The sequence below is a fragment of the Coniophora puteana genome, assembly GCF_000271625.1.
Source record: "Coniophora puteana RWD-64-598 SS2 unplaced genomic scaffold CONPUscaffold_4, whole genome shotgun sequence".
NCBI lineage: Eukaryota > Fungi > Basidiomycota > Agaricomycetes > Boletales > Coniophoraceae > Coniophora > Coniophora puteana.
In genome coordinates, this window is record NW_006913056.1 from 1,231,096 (window position 1) to 1,251,462 (window position 20,367).

Genomic DNA, 20,367 nt, shown 5'->3' on the forward strand with positions numbered 1-20,367 from the left:
TTGCATTAGACTGGGGGAAGATATGCTTTCCCTCATTGCTGGAAGAGAATGTTGGAATTAGTGTTCAATATTGCTTATATCATGACGTGGCGATTTATATTACTGTTTCCGAGGTTTTATCTACGTATATAATCCTGTCGTAGTTAGCTGTAATCTTCACATGATTGCCCTTCGGGCACCCTCCTCTTGTCCGGGACAAATGCGCTGTGCGTTGTCGCGAGCCCGTGCGACCTCAATTTTCTACAGAGAAGAAGCAAGAACAACTGCTTCTTGTTTGTGCAGGCTGCTGTATGCATAAGGATTTAAACTGTGTCAAGGCTGGGAACACGGAGATGATGGCTTACTGGGATGCTCATAGAGAAAAGGGACCAATTTCACTGCCGAACAGGGACAATGCAGCAGTTCTACAAGATCTTGAGGGCACAGATCCTGAAGAACTCACTGATGCGCAGCTTTGAGCCATCAATGTAACTACTTGTGGGGGCATAAAGATGACAAATCTGGCGGGAGCCATATTCAACCATAAAGACAATAAAAAGGGGCTTCAAGACACGCACCAATACTACATGGAAACAGTTGTTGGTCCAGGAGAGTTGACCACCTTCCCCGACACAAGTAACACACAATATGGCAGCCACTGCAGGGCTGCTGCATGGTTAGTCACCTACCAAGAACAGTATATCAGCCTTCTCAAGCAAGTGCAAGACAACAAACAGAAGCCTCAATTCTTGCACATAGACAAAAATCTACATGCCTCCCTCCATGACATCCCGACAATCACAGAATTTGCTGTTCTCACTCTGTATGGGATCATAATCTCAGGGCCTTACATGCGCAAAGTTTGTGGTGCTGGCAAGGTAAACATCCTTGATCTTGGCCCATTTCATGTGCATGTTGTCAGCCACATCAAGAAACTGATAGAAAACCCGTACCTACTGGTTAAGCCTGGACATGTCATTGAGACAACTCTCGATGGTTGCAAATGGGAGAACTCTCATGCACATCCAGGCAACTGATGGTGACCTTCCTCATCTATTGGGTGTACTGGTGGCCTTTCTCAAGGGAGCGCTGAATGGGTGGGAACACTTCTCATCAGGAATTTTGGAAGATGGAGCTATCGCAGCACTGTCAGACATTGAGCGAGTGAATGGCTGGATGCCCTCAACCAATGACATGAATGAGGGCATGTTGGGGACTTTTTGGGTACATCAAAAGCTCAAACCTTCAACAACACAGCATCAATTTAATGCAAAGATGATGTACAAGTGCAACCATACGCACTTGTTCATGAAGAGGATGACAGCAAAGCAACTTACCTTCATTTGAAAGAAGGCATGCAAACATGATGCCCTTTGAACCAAGAAGAAACATAGGAAAGAACTTGCTTACTACAAGGCCAAGACAGTATTTGAACAGTGCCAGAAACAAGCCAAGACAGCAAATGCTACTGCAAACCGTCAGAAATGTCTGGACAGTGTGGAGCTAATTCTGGATGAGGCCAAGATTAGAACACTCACCAGCAAGGAGCTTGATGATCAACTGGATTTGCACCGGTGGTTGGTGAAGGGCCTGACCATGAAAAAGGACCTCAAGCTCAAGGATGACAAGTTCAAAGTGGTAATAGCTGAGCTCAGTATTATTGTTGAAGCTGGGGTAACATTTTCAGGTGGCAAGGATGCAGGGGCTGATTAATATTGTACCACCTGGAAGAGAGTTTATTCCATCTGGTATATCTATATAGCAAGGTATATATCCTAGATATACTTTCACCCCACCTTTACTGCACTTTTACAAAGGAAAAGTCAAGCCTTGAACAAGAAACAAAATAGTAGAGTGCTCTTGTGCCGTGATTCTCAGCCCAAGTTGTGTCTCGATGGGGTGGTTACATTGGAGTTTGAATCTTTGGTGATGGGAATGTTTACATAATGTAACATATGGGAGTGGGCTTCACCCACCCCCCATATTGAGACAAAACGCAGACATGTTGTTGTTGAGATGACCCATTGTCTTGTTGACCATATCATCAAGCTAAGAACACCAGATTGAGAGTTTGAATGGACGCTGAATCCCTATCAGAATTAGATCAATAAAGTTATATTTTGCTGTATCCGGGTATACCGGTATAAGTGAGTTTACCTGCCTAACAGAGTGAGCGCTGGGTATAAGCATTTTGTATGACCATATAGTCTGTAGCATTGACATATATTACACTCAGGCCTGTATACTAGCATATAACACAATATACTGCTATTTGATTTTGATTTTTCAGCACATTCCAATTCACTTATACTCTGCTATAGCAAGGAAAACTAATTGCATTGCCATATGCCACAGTACAGCTCGGTATCAAGACATATACACTATCCTTCCCACCACCCCCCACCCTCATACTGCACACAAGCAACACTGCAATGTCCCATCTCCCAGCATGCTTGTATAGCTCCTCTTCCTTTATCCTGTTGGTGTAGACCTTTGTATGTCCCTTCCATGTGCTGTCATTGACCTGCAAAAACGATGCAATGAGTATGAGAGCAAGAGAAGGAATATAGTACGCACCAAAGCCTTTGTTTCATCATCATATTTCTAGCAAAATAGTAGTGAGAAGTTGTAAGGTAATACACAAGAAATATACCTTTTGTATGGTGCTGCCAAGCATTTTGTACCACCCATTGAAGATGGTGAGCTTGATGGCACCGGTTTTTTTTTTTTTTTTTTTTTGCAATATAACAATGCTGAGCAAGGACACTGAGTGAAAAATGTTAGATTTATAAAGGAAGATGGAGAAACAGACACACCATCCCATGCACGATGGGGTGGAGCACATCTTTGGCTTTGGCTTTGTTTTTGTGTTCATTTCAGCTGGTGTGTCGGGGGCAGGCATCGGTGTTGGAGCCTTTGTAAGTAGGGCCACATTGGGTGCAATATGAGCAGGAGCCTGCATGGGATTGGGTGTAGGTGCCACTGTGGGTGTTCCTCCACGGCAGAGGGAGGAGGGCACTCAGGCGGAGGAGTGGCCACCCTTGCATCACCCACAATTGCCTCAGACACCACCACACTAAAGATATGTGTCAGTGAGTATATAAGCAGGAATGAGGCATGTACAGCGGGTTGCGCAGGGTGGGCAAGTCTCGGGCCATGGTTTGACTAGAGCACCATAGTATTTAGTATGGCAAATGTAACTAATGAATGAAATGAAACTTACATGGAGTTAGCTTGAGCTGGCAGTGAGCAACAAAACTATGAGGAATATTAGAGGGAACAAATGACAAAGAAAGCACAAACACACCTTGGGTGCTGGAGATAATATGTCCAGTTTATTGTTGCTCCCCTACTCCTCACTGGATTCTTCAGACGTCTCCTGCTTACCCTTGTTCTTCTTTGAGGTCCTGCATTTCTTCATGGGGTGCATCATGCTGATCACCTGGATTTTGTTGTTGTTACCTTTGTTGGCGTCCTTCTTGCACTTGCTACTCGCCAAGTTGGGCTCCTCTTTGATCTTTCTCACATTCACCTGTGCTTTCCCAGCCTCAAGCTCAATGCGCGCATACATAGCCTTGAACTCAATGTCTTGGCTTTGCCTCCAAAACCCGTATTGCAGGTTTCCCAGCTCACAAATCTTCCAGTTGCCCTCAGAGAGAAGAGCATCCGGGTGCTTGTTGCCAACCTCCTTGATGTGTCAGTTGATTGTGTGGTCAGATGCCTTGCCTCATGATTTGGGGCCCTTGTTCTCATCAAGGAGACCTTGCCAGACCAACCATGCCATCTCAACAACCTTTGCAATGGCAACCTTATTGTAACAATTACCATCCTTGTTCTTGAAGAAGGGGAGCTTGGTCTTCTTGATCACGGCATTGACAACATCAGAGGTCTTGATCCACTTGAGGTACTTGCCCTTGGTGCAGAACTTGTTGTCGGGGTGATCCTGCCGGAGGAGACAACAGCTGCCCTTCAAAAGCACGATGAGATTGGTGGGGCTGGTGTCCTTGACACCAACATTTTGCACAAGGAAAGAGAATGCTTGTCTACAAAAATGTAAATAGAATGATCAAAAGAGAATATGACTTACCAATAGGTGTTTTGGCTTGATAGAAGAGTTGTGATCTGCATCTGCTGACTCATGATCGTAGCACGAGCCTGCTGCAGCTGCTTGTACAATCCCATGAGAATATAGTCCTAGAAAATAGATGTCAGTGACACATATAGTCAACAAATAATATACCTTGTGGTTACTACCATTGTTGGAAAACAATAGTGTCAAAAACAATTGGGTGCCTACCTGAGGAGCACCCGAGAAGTTCCCTGCAGAGTTTGGGGCTGAGAAGGTGCCCAGAGAGTTTGATGTGGAGGAGAATTTGCTATAGCCATTGTTGCCAATATCTGATCTGGTACTATATTTGGGAAGGCCGATTGACATTGATCCAGGCAAGGAATTTGCGTCATCGGGCGGAGTGTTGGAAATTCTCTAGAATGATTTTGATTGGTGGCAATGCATTGAAATGCTGTGAGGAAAAGGCTTGGTTACAATACTCATTGAAACAATAAAGACCCCATTACAATTAGCATTGCAATGAGCATTACAATCACGATTGCAATGTGCAAGATAATAACCACTTCAAGCAACATTTCAACACCTGTGTGAACACATCATAATTACACAATGGCCCATTGCAACAAACATGAGCATCATCATTGCAAAGAGTTGTGGATGACGTGGCAATTGTTGCTATGACCGCCAAGGTAAGAGTAACCCAAACCCAAAAAGGTATTGCAGCCGCATTTTCATGGGGCTTTTTCACGGAAGTACTCAATTCTTTGACATTAGGTAAATTTGAACTTACAACCTTGAATACTGAGCTTACACAAATTAGTCTTACCATTACACCACAATACCATGTGTAAGTATTTATACTCATGTAAATATATTGTACTCTTCTCGGATGCCAGACAAATGTAATGTGTTGCTTGTTTGACATATGCAGATACCATATTGGTGCATATCTAAGTATTTCTATGCATAACTAAGCTGCCGCATTCCTGCGGTGGTTTTTGGTGGCAGGCCCAGCCATCTCTACAGCTGGAACTGCATTAGCAGCGGTCTGACTGTTAGCTACACCCCGACCACAAGCCAACTTAGTGGCAGCAGCTGGGACAGCGGGCTTGGGTGCGGGGACTGAAAGAGTAGGCAACAGGGCAAGCTCTGCAGTGGCAGAAATAGAATGAGTAGTATTTTCATCTGTATCCATACCCATGGCACCACTAGGCTGTAGTGTAGTGGGCTTGTCATCAGAATCCATATCCATTGCCGCCATTGCTGCATTGATGTCTTTGGCAAGATCTTCCTGCATCACAGAATCAGATTGCTCATTTTTGGCGGTGGCAGATCCAAATACAAAGGCGTTGATCTTCACACGAAGGGTGGTAATGGGAGGGGAATCCCACTTGGTGATAAGCAGATGGCTATACTTGGTGAAGTACTCAGAATACTTGATACCCGAGCAATTCCCCTTGCCTCCTTTGGAGAACTCAACGTCGGGAGAGAGCAAGAATATAATCTTTTTCAGTCATTTCAGCAAATTCAAGGTAAGCAGAGGGTGTCATTGCTCACACAAGTAGCGGCAAAGGCCCACAGGCCAGGTAGGACTATGGTGGAGCCCCACAACCACGCATTACAAATGGGGCCACCACTTGGGAGTCCAGGGTGATTAATGGACTTTTTACCCCACATGATGACCTTGCATGCCTGAAAAATAGCACATATAAGTGATTCAATATCAAGCAATTACTACAACATCTTAGAGAAATACTCACACAGGCAATGACAATCCAGTTTGAAAATGGACAATGTACGTTGACAATGTGGTTCTTGAGAAAGACAGGGGGGAGAGATTGGTAGGTTTTCTCAGGCGGGCTGACAGGGACACCGAGGAGGTCACACAAGGGTTTGATGTAAGAACAATCCCTGTACGATGCAGCAAACCAGTTTTTGCAGTCCTGTTGGAGTTCGATAACACTCCAAAAGGTCTTGTGAAGCTTGTTAATCTCTTGCATGTGCCTGTGGTCAATGCAGTGCTCGACCTATTGTTGGGTGGGAAGGTGGTAAAAACAACAGATTGAAAAGAGGCAAAGTGGACATACCTCATCAACAAAAGTGTGCATGGAGCGGTACTTGCGAAGGTTTGTCATGAGGATGTCATCAAACTCCCAGACAGTGGCTGCGGCCTGGGATTCTTGAGTCTGAAAGTGGTTGCCATCAAGCGCTGGAGCGTCAAAAAGCATAGGGTGAGAGAAAACCAAAAAGGTGGGGCAGAACATCTGGTAGTTTGTCCCGAACTTCTTGGTGACAATGTTGATATTGCGAGCAAAAGAGGCAAGGGCAGGTGGAAGGCCAGTCTTACAAGCCCAACAAGGTTTATTCCTCTCAAGGACCATGTTCTTCTCTTGAAGCTGGCAGTTCTATGCCTGCAAGGTGTTGAGCTGCAGCTGCAGCTGCTTCAGCTGGATCAAACATGTAACATTAGTAAGTATGATCCTTCAGCGTAAAATATTCATTGCTCACCTTGTTGGCCTCAACATTGCAATGCGTGCACCACAGTCATGCATAGAAATAGTTGAGGATGCGGCAGGAGCACCACCAGAACCGTTTGTGGGTTGGGCAGGGTGGTCACTGAGCAAAGACATGAATGCTAGACAGTGTCAAACAGATACAAGACAAAGGAGAGGATGAGGACTTTGTCAACATCAATGTACCTCTTTTATGCTTGGCGTTGAGCCTCAATTTGGTTTTATCACGAGTCCTGTACGGAACTTCCGGTACGAAGTCATTGTCATAAACGTGCTGCTATGTATGAGGTAGAAACAACAGAGGGAACTTACTTTAACATATCCCTTGGCCTCCAAAGTTGACAGCCTGTTGCTTGGGCTGTGGATTATTGGCATGATTGACAATCATGTGCTTTATTCTGCATAATCACTGAGTGAGTCTGAAAGGAGGAATCGAAATCAAATTAATCAGTGCACGCACTAAAATCTGACTGACAGGAAATGCATGTGTGTTATTGATGAGCTTGCCAATCCAAAAATGTGTATATCACCAGGTCCAGTTAGGTCCAATTTGCATTGTCTTTGGCCTCTTAAAGACCTCTAACTAGAAACACCATGACATGTCCATCACGTCTCTAATAAGAGCTGTCAACTGATGTTGTATACACTAGTGTAAAACAGTGTTGGTAAGCTTAAGATATACTGTGGACGCACCTGGAAGTTCCAGAAGTTGTTTGCTGACCATGGCTCATCAATGAAACGTACAAATGACTCACCATCAAACTTTGACAGACGCTGAGCGTCAAAATGAAAGTGAGGTCCAGTGTGAGGATCCTTCAATAGGTCTGTCACCCAGTCCCAGAGAGGACGGTGCCAGAAATCAAATTGGCGGGATTCAGGCTCCTTTGCGTACTGTATGGATATTGTTTTGCACTGGAACTAGTATACACTATTTAGCGAAGAGATATGAACACTTTTTGGAGAAATACATACCAGTGTGATTTGCTTGCCAACAGCATCCCAAGTCTGACGCAAATCCTTATAATCTCTGAGGCAGAAGTCCTCGCTGCCGTCTGCAACACACCGAATAAGCTTAATGAGCCAAGAAGTTTGCTTTTTAGTCATCAGCGCATCTAATGCCAGCTCGGCAACCTCAAAGTCTAGCCTTGAGCAGAAAGGGTACTAGGGTTTGAGGTTCTCATTGTCCAAGCAGGGCTTTGAAAAGTGATCTCACGAGAACTGCAAGAAAGGTGTCAAATCTGGCAATTTCTCAGCATGTGGATGGCACTTGATGCATATATCATCATTGTTATGCATGCTTTGCAACAAAAGGGGAGCTTGGGAGGCAATCAGCTCTGAGAAGTGTCATTTGTGAAAGCAAATAGTAGACTTACACAAATTTAGTGTGTGGTGAGTATCACCCATGGCACTGGCACTTTCGTTGTGATTCCAGGTGTCCCCCTGTATGACCAGTGGAGCTGCAGCTGTGCTGCAATGACAGGTTTGATAACAGTAGGTTGATCAAAGATTTCACCATGCACCTGGGTGTACAAACTGATGGTTTGTGGGAGGACAGGGGGCAGAGTCTGGCAGAGAGACTTTTACGTATGATGGTCCCACAAGGTCTGCTGCACTGGCATAATTTGCTGCTGCCACCAAAGATGCTGCTGCTGCTGCTGCAACTTCTCCTGGTAGATTGACATGTAACTCTGCAGCATATGGAGTGATGAATCAAAGGACTGCTCACTATTACTCAGGGATTCCATGTAGATACAATCCTCCTCATCACGCCACCTCTGCTTGGCACACAACTTTATATGTCACCCAACCCCCTTCTCCTTGATGTGCTCAAAGCAGACAGTGCACTGTACCACCTTGCTGTGGTCCGCCAGCATGTTAAAGCGGTGAGTGTAAGCGCAGGGTGTTGAGTCAAACTCTCAGTGCGGTGTGAACACTTGTACAGCTTATTGATGTGGCCCCAGGGAAATTGTACATTGCAATCACATTCCAATGGCTCCCTCAACTCAGACAGGGGCTATTTTGAAGTATTGGGAGCAGCCCCAGGTATATTGAAACCCCGCTAGGTCCATGTTGATCTACTGTTTCACCAAAGCTGTGTCTCAATGCATTGCAATGCGCGTGGTGAAGCATGTTAGAATGCCATGTGATTGAGATGGACTTGGGGTTTTTCCGACAAGAAAGGGCCATTTTGAGAGGAGAAATGGAGAGGAGAAAAATAGGGGAGGTGGGAGAAGAAGAAGAAAAAAGAGACAAAGACACAGGGAACGAGACTTAGAGAAATTGAGGATTCCTTTAAGTCAGTGTTCCCACGCTTCAATCCCAACATCAAGTGAAATCGGGAAACTATGAATAACAAATGATTGAGCAGGCATAACTAGGTTATCTATGTAGATAAGGTTTAAACTCCGCTCCAAGGCCAAATTAAATACATGCATCGCCTAATCTACACAACACTAAGATAAGATAGGACAAGATGTCCCCCATGCCTGTTAACAACACCTTCATCAAAAGGACCGATGCTATGCCGCATGTTGCTGGTACATACAAGATGTCACACCCTCCAGCTTCATCTCACCAATTTACCATCAGCGCAAGGTTCCTGAGTACCCTCCCCTGGAGTTCAAGGATGACAACGGCAAAGATCAGCCAGTCACAAGGGCACAGGTAAGTTCCCTTCTAGTTTGTATTTACCCTGGGCCTATTTGATTGAGCAGCCAGCCTGCAAAACCGCCAAAGCAACTGCTAGCTTGTCCCAAGCAGATATTCTGGCCCACTTCGACAGAGATTGTCCAATCACATGGGGTACATATTATTCTACTTTGGCATCATCTCCTGATGAACCTTTGACAGGAAAGTAAAACCGAGGACCCTGCGAGCAACAACAAGGGATGTTCATTGGCCCAAGAGGAGTTAGACAAGAGATGGGAGGCTTTTGTGAGAAGCCAAGCTATATGGTTGCATGCCAAACACACTAGGTGCAGCAACAAGTAGTGTACCCCATGTAGAATGATACCAGATGTGCTTGAATGGATTCAGAAGTGGTTTGCTTGTGCATACATGAAGTAAAAATAAGATTTTTATTCATCAGAGGGCTCCTCGTACTGGGCACATCTCAAATACAGTGTGAATGAGTAACTATGTCTCTTCTGCATTGCCCGTTTCTTCCTCATGCTCAAGCTCTTCATCACCTGAAACCCTCATTGTGTTGAGCCCAATCTTTTCAATAACATGAAACCTTGGACCTGTTTTGCCTGAAGGTAAACTGGGGGAGTGAGGTACCATACTAATGACTGCACAGATGGTTTTCACATCCACAGCACATACAACATCATCTTGAGGCAGTGTACAAGCCAAGAAAGTGTTGGATGACATTTTCTTGAGCTGGGGATTGGGCAGCAAGTAAAGGAGTACCATAGCAAAGGAGTTGTTGGATCCTGGGCAAGCAGACAGTTGGAAAAAATAGAACACTTTGGTGAAGTGTTCCTGTCCATTGTATATGAGCTGTACCATAGTGAGTTGTGCATTTGAAGACATGAGATAAAATATACCTTAACATTCCAAGATATACATCCTTCCCTTAGTGTTTCTCGCCACTGAGAACAAACAGCTTGTCCAGCTAGAATCTTCAGTTGTGCAAAACAAAGTAGCTGTTGAATGAGATCAACTTTGTGCTGAAGCAACTTCTGTGCCTTGGTAGTCTCTCTCTTTGATAGTAGAACAAATCTGTTGCCAAGATCAATGGAGCAGCACGGGTCCTTATGTAAGGACAGGTCAAGCTCGGGATAAATTGCCTTGAGGGTGTTTATCCAACATCTGCAAAGGGCACAAGTGGCAAGGTTCAAATAAAGGTGGAATGGCTGGCGAAGCTCCTCCTTGAGGTTGCCAATGGTATACTCCATCGGCCACTGAGATGCTATGATGGGGGATCTGATGCAAGCAGCTTCTGAAGCAAGATGATTTGAGAGGTGTATGCAATCCATTTGGAGCTGGCAGTAGAGTGTCTTGTACTTCAGTTCCTATTTAGCAAAGATTTGGTGACACTTGGCAACCTGTTCTGGAGTGATGCCATACTGGCTGATAAGTCAAATTCCGCACACACAAAAAAACAGAAATTCCTCCAGTATTTCTCAGGGAGGACATGATAAAGCAAAGCCAAGGGTAGGAGATATATCAGACCAAGACATTTAATCGCCTTGTACCCAGAGTTAATAAATCAAACAGGGTTGCCTGGGACAGCATCAAAAAATGGTGGAAAATGCTTCTGAGCAGCTTCCACTCAAAGCCTGTACTCTTCCCAAGTAGTGGGATCCTTGAGAACAGCCCAGTCCCAGCTAGTGATGCTGTCAATAGTAGCTGAATTTTGCCTCTTTGGGTTGGCACAGAGCAAGCCAGAGTTCTGTCATGTTGAGTGCACTATAGTGCATAATATCTAAGGTGAAACACTCAGGGATGCTGAGTATTCCGCTGGGCTGTAGCCCTAGCAAGATGCTGGGGCCCATGATACCTGTATCCTTTTGCAGTCTTTGATGGTCAGTTAAGTTTCTAGCCCACATAAGATGTTTCAGTTCTGTAATGTAGTTTGCTGAGGAGCCACTTTTGAGTGAATAGATGTTGATGTCACCAAGATTGTTGTAAGGATATGCTGTCGGCGCGAGGAGCGCAGGATAATATGTGGGTGCATCAGCATCATGTTGTCCTTTGAGAGGGCAATGCATGTGACAGCCAACAAGACCATTGTGACCAACCAGGTTGCTGAAAGCCACTAGACCAGGACCATCAGCACCCATGATTATCAGAAAGAGCTTAGATAAAAAGTCCTGGTCCTCCAAGCTGTCCTAGATTGCCAGACCCTCTTTTTGTAGCATGGAAATGTGATGGGGACCTCTAAATAAAAAAGATGGAAGATACTTGGGTTTTTTGGGGCCTGGGGTGACACCACCAGGTAGAACATATTTCTTCTTGTACTGGTGTTCGGGAGAAATGTTGACAGTGATCCATATGTAAATCCAAATGTCTGGGTCCTTCTTTACAACAAGCTGAGTGCCATCCATCCCAATTATAAGGACTGTGTTGTTTGGCCCAATTTTACCATTGCAAAAGGTGTTGAGATATGCAGGACCTGTAAATATATGCGGTCATAAGTCTGTTCAGAGAGACAAATACTATATGCACCAGTAATTACATCCTTGTGCCACCATTCTCCTCGAGCTCATCAAAGACCTTGTATGTTTGCTGTAGACAATATTGCATCTCTAGAGCGCTGGTACAGTTCCACCACCAAGCTTGTATTTGTGGCCTGGTAGCATACATTGTTGCAATAGCTTTACCTTTCCATTTGACTTAGCCAGCTTGATGGGATCCCATTACAATTTCTTGTACTTGGGATTGGGGCAGACCTCCAGATTGGCATAAGGGCAATCAAATGCAACACAGGAGTTGATGCACATATTGATCTTTATCTCCTCTATTCCAGAATACTCATGAACAGTTTTTTTTGATGTCATAAAGCAATGGTATTTGATGCTGAGGGAAACAGGAGTAAAAGGTGTCCCGGATGTTGTTGTATGACTGGCCTGATGCCTTGCTGAGGATGTTGTACATGTGGATAACAAAACAAATGGCAGGATTGTCAAGAGGAGGAGCCTCCCAAAGAGGGTGGCACAGCTGGTGCAAGGCATTGCCTTTGAGACTAGTGCCATCGTCAAGAGATGCGTTCCTGAGCACAAGGATAAAGTCCATATCCCATTTGAGGTCATCTAGCTGAGCTTGTTGCCTGAGTTCCTCAAGATTTAGAAAGCCAATAGGGTTGCCTGAAGGTGTAGCCTAAGATCCAGAGAGGTGATGAGCATCCTGAGAGTCAGATGCTCATGCAGGTGAGCAATCTCAAGAGGGTGGTTGCAGCTTGTCCTGCTGCAAGAGAGAGCCTAGAGGATTGTTGTGAGTGTGTACCAGATCCCAAAGCATTATTAGGTGTCTCCTGGGGTCTGGGCTGAGATCTAGTCGTGTGATTTGTTTTTGACTGTAGGTCAAAGGTTAAAAACCATCTTATTAGTCCATTGTACTTACAGGTACAGTAGTTCTTGCTCGTTTCTGTGAGAGAGCTTCAGTTTTTTGTTTTGCAATGAGCGCATGAATATTGCTTGGGGTAAGAGAGTACTGGAACTCTTGTAATAGATGTGACACCCAGATCCAAGGTTGCTCTTTGGGTGGTGCATCTCTCATATGCCAATTTCATGTTGATATTCTGACAGGTTTGCTTGTACCTCTGCAGTAAGTGAAACAGCTGCACATATGGTCCTCCTAGGCGTCTTTCTTACAGTTAGGCATGGTAAGGGAATGCATGCCAGTTCAGTGCAGCAATAAGAATAGGGGATAGCAGTACTATGCAAGGCATGTTGGGGATGTGATACAATCATGTGCATTGATTTTTGGTGCAAGCGCATGCATGCAAGATGCATGCTTTGCATGCGTGCTCTGTTGTATGTTGACCCGGCCTTGCAATGGCCTCATTTGTATAAATCCATGCATGCATTACATGCATTGTACATTACAATATTGTGTATATATTGTACAGTATAGTCTGGTATAACACATTTCTCTTTGCCATGCTTGCTTTGGTATCAACAGGCTCTCCATATAAGTCAATGGTTTGTATATAAGGCTAGGCTACTTCACATATATTGCCAGTAGGCATTTTTTGACAGGGGCTGAATGCTGATGTCACATGGCTGTGCAAGTCCTGTCATGCCACCAGGGACATAGCAAAGCTGAATCCACTGCCACTGGTGAGCAATTATTTCCCCCAGCTCTGCACTCCTGTGAACTGGCCAACAGTCAAGCAGGAGAATACAGTTGTGATCAGCAGGAGGGTGGAGATGGAGTTTTTTATGCGTGAAGTAGGGGACCAGGATTTGCTTGAAGTAGGTGGCCATAGGCAGAGTCAACAACCAATAGGTATCGGGATTGAGGCTAAAGACAAAACTGATGAACTGGGCCATGTCCATGCACACGGTGGAAGCAGAGGGTAAGGATCAATTGGTGGAGCCTTTCATAATGATTTGCAAGGAGAGCATCTCACCACTTGCAGCTACAGCAACAACAGCCATCCACATCCATTTCTCCTCCTTGTTGGTGACAGAAACTTGCTTTGTACCCTGGACATCATACGTATGAGTGCTGTTGTGAGTAATAATGATTTGTGTCTGGTCGAAGTTGGCCATGAGGGCAGTATCACAGATGTTGAAATCGCAAATAGTGAGGATGAAATAGAAGAACAGTTGTTAAAGTTGCTGTGGGGTGTCAACAAGTGTCTTCTGGGTGGCCTTGGTTGCCATGTGGGTGACCCAGTGAAGGTGTGGAAACAGGAACTTGATGACGGGGGAGTCGGAACATCTGAAGCAGCTGCCATCATGGGCTGTCAACTCAAACAGCTCAGGGGCTTTGTACCTGATGTTGCCAAGCATGATGACATGTATGAGCTTGATGGTGACAGGGATCCCAGTCTGTTGAAACCTGGTCAGCTGGTCCACAATTGTGGCAATGATGTTGGGATACCGTTCCTTGGACCATCATCAAAACAAGCAACAAATTCATGTGGATAAGACTTACCAAGAGCCCGTATTGAATGCACTGTCCACCTGGCTTTGCCCCCTCTTCCTCCATTTGCTGCTCAATCCATGCTTTTCAGCATGCATGACCATCTTGACGCTCAATGTAACAGCCAATGACCTAGATGGTGACAGTGGCAAAATGAGCGGGGTTGCGGTGCTGAAGGATGCGGACAATATCAGTTGGCAACATGTCAGGGCCGGCTGGCGTGCAGCTGCATCTATCTGGGCAAAAAAGAGCAGGTTTGTCCAATTGGTAAGCTTGGCAACTGAGTAATTGTGGGTACGTTTGCGCCCAATGGTCTGTTGAGAGCGGGTCCAGACATCCTTGTTGAACTGGCAATATGGACATGAAAGTTTGGTGATGGCTGAGGTTGACAAGCTGACAGAATTGTAAGGAGGTGCATCAGCATTGTCGGGCTCAGAGTCCAAGTCCAAGTCCAAGTCTAAGTCATTGTTGTTGGTGTACGCTGTGTTCAGCTGTGTATCATAATTAGTTATGTCTATTGAATAGAAATGTTGACCCACCTCGCTCTTATGCTCACGCTCTTGCTGATGGTGTTTCCACTCTCGGTCCTGTTCACATTTTTGCTCCACTTTTGCAAGTGCCTCAAGTGCCTCACATGATCTTGCTGTGCTCCTTGCTGCTCCTCCTTTGTTGCTAGGTGCTGCCTTTCAGCTTCATTGCACGAGATTGGCAAGAAAAAGCTGCTAAGCCAGGTCTGCTTGGCACAAGGGTGATCCACAGCAAGCCTGGCCTTGAGGATGTCCAACAAGTGGATTAGCAGTGCATCAGGAGGTGCGGGAGCGAGGGAAATGTGGCTCTGAGGCCAAGTGTGGGCCACATGTACAAGTTTTGATGGACAGTGGGTAAGGATGGGAGAAGGAGGGACTGTATCCAAAGGAGTAGGCTCCTTGTTACCAAGGTGTCAACCATCATGAGATGATGTGATGATATCATTGCTGAGACCAAGCAGTGTCTGTAACCACATGAGAAAAAGCAGAAATAGCAAAGTGATGTGACTTACCAAGCCATACCAGCCGTTGTGTGTGGCGAGGAGAAGCACAAGCTCGAGTTGCTCTGCAACTGTGGACTCAGGTGACCAAGGCTTTGTTTGGGGCTAAATGTGGCACTTAATTGTGTTGATGTGCAGTCTGGACATAAGTACTCATCAGGCTGGCAAGAATGAGGGAGTGTGCAGGTGTGTGGATGGAAGCTAACACTGAGGGCGCGCCCAAACTTGTGGATGCCATCAGTGTCGCTGGGGCTGAGTGCATTGTTGGCAGAATCTCCGTACCAAATGCAGTGTTCACGGAAGTTGAGCATGACAGCGGCAAAATGATTGTTGTTGACATGCAAGGGAAAGATGAGCTGGAAGTTGAGGTCACACCCATGGATGTCATTGCCAAGACACTGCAAGTACATGAGCTAGCCTGGATCATCACTGTTAAAGCAAGACCAGTCAACCATGAGAAATGAGAACTGGACATTGAGGGTTTCAATACAGATGTAGTTGTGAATACCTTCGAGGCGCTGCCAGTCAGACAACACCTGGCATGCCCCATCAAGGAGGTTTTCCATGAGTGGTGACTGTGAAACCAGAGGGATGAGGGTGGTGCTTCTGACATTGTGCTGAGGGAGGACCAGGACGTTCCAGCCCACAGTGTCAAAAAAGCATTGGACACCGTGAGGAATGTGCAAGAGGTAAGGGGGCAGAGGTGAGGGCAAGTTGACAATGTGATTCTAAAAGAATTTGTATGCAAGGCGCCAGTCCATTTGAATCCTAATTGCTACAAGTGTGGAGGTCCAGAAAAGGAGTGCGGAGAGTGGTAGGTGAACACCTTTGATGATACCAGCAAGGTTCTGCCAAGTTGTCGAGCCGCTGCTAGTGTAGTGCTTGCGAAGATGTTCCGCAAGGTCTTCAAGAAAGGAGAGGGGAGGTATGGGGATGGACATGAGTTTGACACCAATATCAGGGGCATGGTGAGAGAGTGTATTGGCAGGAGCAAATGTGGGGCGAGAAGGAGAGAGAGGAGGGTCAAAGTCCCTCCTTTAAACTTCCACCTCTATTCACCTCTCTCCGGGCAATAGCACAGTCAAGCAACAACAAACTTGCAAGATAAAGCAAGGCCCTTGCTGCTTCATTATTGAAGCTTGGAGAGTAGAAACACAAGGTTAAGCTTAAACAAAGCATCAAGTGAAACAAAAGCACTCACTAGAACTGGAATTGTAGCTGAAGCACTCAATTTGTCTGGCTGGTAGGACAACAACCTCAGCGTTTGTTGAGCCCCAAACTTGAATTGTTTTAGATAGAAGCTTGGTGAGGTAAACCTCACACATGATGCATGATGAGCTTTGTGAAAACCTTCAGCCTGGCAGAAGCAGTCAACGAGGTAGAATGAGGCAAGCACCTTCAATATTGCAGTGTCATGCTCCAACACGAGTCAAAGCTGGTTGAACAGGTGTCATGGTCACTTCCAGAATCCATAAGCCAGCATATAGATAAGGCCAGCGGCCCATCTCTCTTGCCAAAGGTCAGTTTGTTGAAGGTTGGCGGGAACACTGTCACTCAGTGACGAAAGAAAGCTGCTGAGGTCATCAATGGTTGGATGTTGAAATAAGGGAGACGTTGCCCAGGGTGCCATGGGTGGGTTGGGTGGTGAACAAGAATGCATGTGCATGCACACATTTGTATCTTGTGCCTCGTGTTGAACGCATGCCAAACATGCGTGCACTTGTCCATCTGTTTGAACAAATTGGCTCAAACCTGTGGCTGGCCAACACTCATACCAACCACAACATAGGTAGCAAATTAGATAAATTTATGTACGGTACATGAAGTAAGACATAGAGCATCTGAGGTTTGTCATTTTGACAACCCTCGCTGCCGTTGATTCTTGGTTTTAGATACAAAGTCACTCAGTTTAATATTGTGCAGAATGAAGCAATCTATAGAATCAAATCTAAACATGTGAATTCAAAAGCTACACAAGTTCTACATATTGTACACTACTTCTGCATGACTATCAAAGTCTTCTAACACTGAAAATACATTGTATGAGTCCTTGACATTGCCATCCTCAGCCTCTGTCTGGTCATGACTCTGTACATTTCCAACAAGCTCGTCCTCCTGGTTGTTTTCATCTCCTCTCTGTGTGCCTTCGCCACCTCCCTGTGTCCCCTCATCCCCTCCTTGTGTGCTATCATCTCCTCCCTGTGCACCCTTGTCTACCACTCTGACATCCTCACCTCGTGCTCCAGCCTCCTTGCCGCCCAACTGTGCTGTCTTCTTGCCCACCCGTTGCCCCGGAGAGTGTGGCCCCAAGTACTCGGGCACCTTCATGAGAGCTGACAGGCATTGGAGATGCCGAAGGTTTACGCGGCGGAGGTAGCGCCACCACTTTTCCATCTCTGCTGCCAGCGCTGGATTGGTAGCCTTGACGGTCTTGATGGCTTGTAGCATATCAACCTGGTCATCGTGGATTTTGGTGAGTAAGTGCAGAATTTCTATGTTACACCGCACAATCTCCTCCTTGGCGCGGCACATCTCAAAATGCTGCACCGCCAGCACACGGCGGGCTGGATCAGCCCAGCGCTTGGACAAAATGTTGGGATTTGTTTCACAAAGCAGGGAGAACTCAGCTAGAAACGATGAGTCAACAATGTTGTCCCATGAGAGGTGGGAACGCAGAGGCTGCATCTTGTCCGCCAGCTTGTTGTACTGCTCGAGTGCATGGTGCACGGCAACGGCGCGGCTCTTGAGCGCCTTGGTAATTTGTGTGCGCATCTTGTATCCTAGAGTAACATCAGCACATCCATGCAGGTAATTTAGTAGCAACACATACCTAAGCCACTCATTTGGAGCTTTGTCAACTCCAAGAGACACATCACAACAAGCTTCTCAACCTCTCCCGCCACCTTGAAGAAATTGCGATGAGTAATTTGAGACTGATAATGGATGCGTTCCGGATGGTTGTGCGACCAGCGCTCAACCTCAAGCTTGTTCTCAAAATCCTCAACAACCTCAGTCTTGCGCTTGACCTTCTTCATTGCGTTGGTATGAAGCCGGTGTGCGGTCGCCGCATGCTTCCAAGTGAATTTGCTGCTGGTATTGGTGTGTCAGAATTGTATGCAAGCCTGCTCATATGCGACCTTGCAAGAATGGATCATAAGTGGACACCTCGTAAACCAAGTCTTGAGAGTGACCTGATTAGACTCAGCAAAGCGCCGTTCACAGGTCTCGAAGTCTTCGACGCTGGCGCCTTGCATATACTTTGAGTGGTGGTTAAGTTGACAATATCAATTATGAGCATGCCCATGGGACGCTGGGACAACACCTTGAAAGCAGTGTAACTGAGCCTCAGGACCTAGAGATGAATCCATTAGTATCTGCCAAAAATGACACTTGATATCATAGCTGAAGCAAATGTCATCTCCGATGACATCGAGGAGGCGCTTGATACAAGCAAGCAGATATTTCATACTGGAATGTATAAATACTGGAATGTATAAGCCAAGGAGTTGAGCAAATAAACAAAACTGAAGACTTACAGTTCGCCACTGTGAACCATATCACAGATAGTGAGGAGGAAACCGTGTCGACACACAGTGATGAACACTCCAGACTTAGAGAAGATTGCAAACATCTTCTTCTGCAATTCAGGGGATGCATTGCGCCAGCAATTGATACAGATGTCAGTGGGCTCTGCATCATCTCCACCATTGTTGAGGTTGGTCCATGACTTGCCAGTATCCATGGGGGATGGATCTGGCTGGGTTTGATGGTTGCGAGGTCAGCGGGCATCCTCAACGGAATTCTTGAATTTGTTGACTTCTTCTTCAGTTATCCATATGTTGGAGCGCGCGTCCCTGGGATCTGGTTGTGTACATCCACATCGGAAAGTCTGATCAACTAACTTGAGCAAGTTGTTGCCATCGAGAGCACAGAGGATGCTGAACCGCAATGGTGTCTTGCCGTCGCAACAGCAATAGCAGGCTGGACAGGAGTTCCTCATCTGCCAGTGCGGAGTATTGCGGCCCAGGGCAGAAGCGATGCGGGTGTTGATGCATTGTTGGATTTTGAGGTACACATCGTAGGCAATACAGAATTGATTGGTGAGATACCAATGAAAAGGGACCTGAAACAGTTGTTAGCCAAATCTGAATACAAACAGGTGCCAAACTTGGCACCAAACTAAACGCACATTGTGGAGATGACAGAGTTTCTTCACCTCGGCAAATATCATAAGGCGGGGACAGACACAATGCATTTGGCGGTATATGGCGAGCGTGCGAGTGGTGATGGCCACAGATGGGAGCAACAGGCTGCATCCAATGCAGCCAAGATGCATGAGGGATGCATTAGTAAATGTCGAAGTTTTTTTGCACCGGCGGATGTCCCTGGCTGAGCCTTGTTTGAGCTACTGTTATTAAATGAAGAATGGGGACATACAGAATATGTCAACAACGAGAATATCAAACTCGTCTGGGCTGGGGAGGACATCTGGCTCTGCGTGGGGAGGAGACCGCGAGTTGATGTTGGAGATACGCATCGGTTAGGTGTTCATATTAGAGTCCCCAGTCCCCAGCAACTTGTTCTGTTTGACCGCTCCGGTCGCAATCCTCAATGCAAGGGCTAAGAAATATTAGTGTGTGATCATATATTCACTACCAAAGAGGGTACTCAAAATGGTTTGCCCAAGTCAACAGATGACTGTACCTGCTGGTAGGTGTTGTACTCACCTCCTCCATAACTTAATTTGTATCCCTCGTCTCCGGGTTCGGGCAGCGCCAATAAGGTCTTCTTGATTGATGGCGGAGGGGCCAGCTGAGTCTTCCCTGTCGGGGAAAGAGGCTAGAAGAGCCTGCCAACAGCAGGCATCCACCGCTAAGAACAAATAAGAGAGGTATACAAGGAAAATGTATAGTACTTACTGCAAAGTTCATGGTAGAACACCTCTTGGGCGATCTTTTTGCATGCTGCGAGGCCAGACAGGCAGAGGACTTTGGCGCAGGTTGGTGGTTGACTGTTGTTGTTGTCGCAAAAGGTTTTGAGTCCACAAGAAACCCCTCTGACCAAGTTTCATGCGCCCATGGGGCACAAAGGACTTGCGAAGAAGGAAAATAAATAAGTTCTCACGGAAAAGCCGTCAAAATGTATTACTCACCTCACGGAGTTTCGCTGTAACTCTAACTGGG

At 46.0% G+C, this 20,367-nt stretch overlaps 8 protein-coding genes across 8 annotated transcripts; 3 read left to right on the forward strand and 5 right to left on the reverse strand.

Moving 5' to 3' along the window:
- Positions 1–627: 627 nt before the first annotated feature.
- CONPUDRAFT_71616 (uncharacterized protein) lies at positions 628–1,692 on the forward strand (the record flags this gene model as incomplete). The annotated part of the gene is made up of 4 exons (XM_007768256.1): positions 628–655; positions 784–857; positions 922–1,259; positions 1,374–1,692. 4 exons carry the CDS (start codon positions 628–630, stop codon positions 1,690–1,692), a joined length of 759 nt encoding a protein of 252 aa, XP_007766446.1.
- A 1,636-nt stretch (positions 1,693–3,328) lies between these two features.
- Positions 3,329–6,429, reverse strand: CONPUDRAFT_152013 (uncharacterized protein; the record flags this gene model as incomplete). The annotated part of the gene is made up of 9 exons (XM_007768677.1): positions 3,329–3,667; positions 3,752–3,941; positions 4,067–4,173; positions 4,277–4,299; positions 5,246–5,339; positions 5,391–5,552; positions 5,606–5,740; positions 5,809–6,075; positions 6,136–6,429. 9 exons carry the CDS (start codon positions 6,427–6,429, stop codon positions 3,329–3,331), a joined length of 1,611 nt encoding a protein of 536 aa, XP_007766867.1.
- Positions 6,430–7,251: 822 nt separating this feature from the next.
- CONPUDRAFT_26638 (uncharacterized protein) lies at positions 7,252–7,719 on the reverse strand (the record flags this gene model as incomplete). The annotated part of the gene is made up of 2 exons (XM_007768085.1): positions 7,252–7,479; positions 7,534–7,719. Coding segments are annotated over 2 exons (414 nt in total), but the record flags the coding sequence as incomplete, so codon positions are not given.
- A 1,315-nt stretch (positions 7,720–9,034) lies between these two features.
- Positions 9,035–10,219, forward strand: CONPUDRAFT_71618 (uncharacterized protein; the record flags this gene model as incomplete). Its single annotated transcript, XM_007768257.1, has 5 exons — positions 9,035–9,225; positions 9,276–9,363; positions 9,412–9,495; positions 9,958–10,072; positions 10,143–10,219. 5 exons carry the CDS (start codon positions 9,035–9,037, stop codon positions 10,217–10,219), a joined length of 555 nt encoding a protein of 184 aa, XP_007766447.1.
- A 351-nt stretch (positions 10,220–10,570) lies between these two features.
- CONPUDRAFT_52806 (uncharacterized protein) lies at positions 10,571–10,771 on the reverse strand (the record flags this gene model as incomplete). The annotated part of the gene is made up of 1 exon (XM_007768174.1): positions 10,571–10,771. A coding segment is annotated over one exon (201 nt), but the record flags the coding sequence as incomplete, so codon positions are not given.
- A 2,514-nt stretch (positions 10,772–13,285) lies between these two features.
- CONPUDRAFT_71619 (uncharacterized protein) lies at positions 13,286–15,648 on the forward strand (the record flags this gene model as incomplete). The annotated part of the gene is made up of 7 exons (XM_007768258.1): positions 13,286–13,346; positions 13,396–13,585; positions 14,082–14,411; positions 14,683–14,782; positions 14,834–14,944; positions 15,345–15,370; positions 15,426–15,648. The coding sequence occupies 7 exons, from the start codon at positions 13,286–13,288 to the stop codon at positions 15,646–15,648; spliced, it is 1,041 nt and encodes a 346-aa protein (XP_007766448.1).
- Positions 15,649–17,542: 1,894 nt separating this feature from the next.
- CONPUDRAFT_32134 (uncharacterized protein) lies at positions 17,543–18,117 on the reverse strand (the record flags this gene model as incomplete). Its single annotated transcript, XM_007768093.1, has 2 exons — positions 17,543–17,964; positions 18,015–18,117. Coding segments are annotated over 2 exons (525 nt in total), but the record flags the coding sequence as incomplete, so codon positions are not given.
- Positions 18,118–18,962: 845 nt separating this feature from the next.
- On the reverse strand, positions 18,963–19,439 carry CONPUDRAFT_51854 (uncharacterized protein; the record flags this gene model as incomplete). The annotated part of the gene is made up of 2 exons (XM_007768116.1): positions 18,963–19,307; positions 19,374–19,439. 2 exons carry the CDS (start codon positions 19,437–19,439, stop codon positions 18,963–18,965), a joined length of 411 nt encoding a protein of 136 aa, XP_007766306.1.
- Between the last annotated feature and the right edge of the window lie 928 nt (positions 19,440–20,367).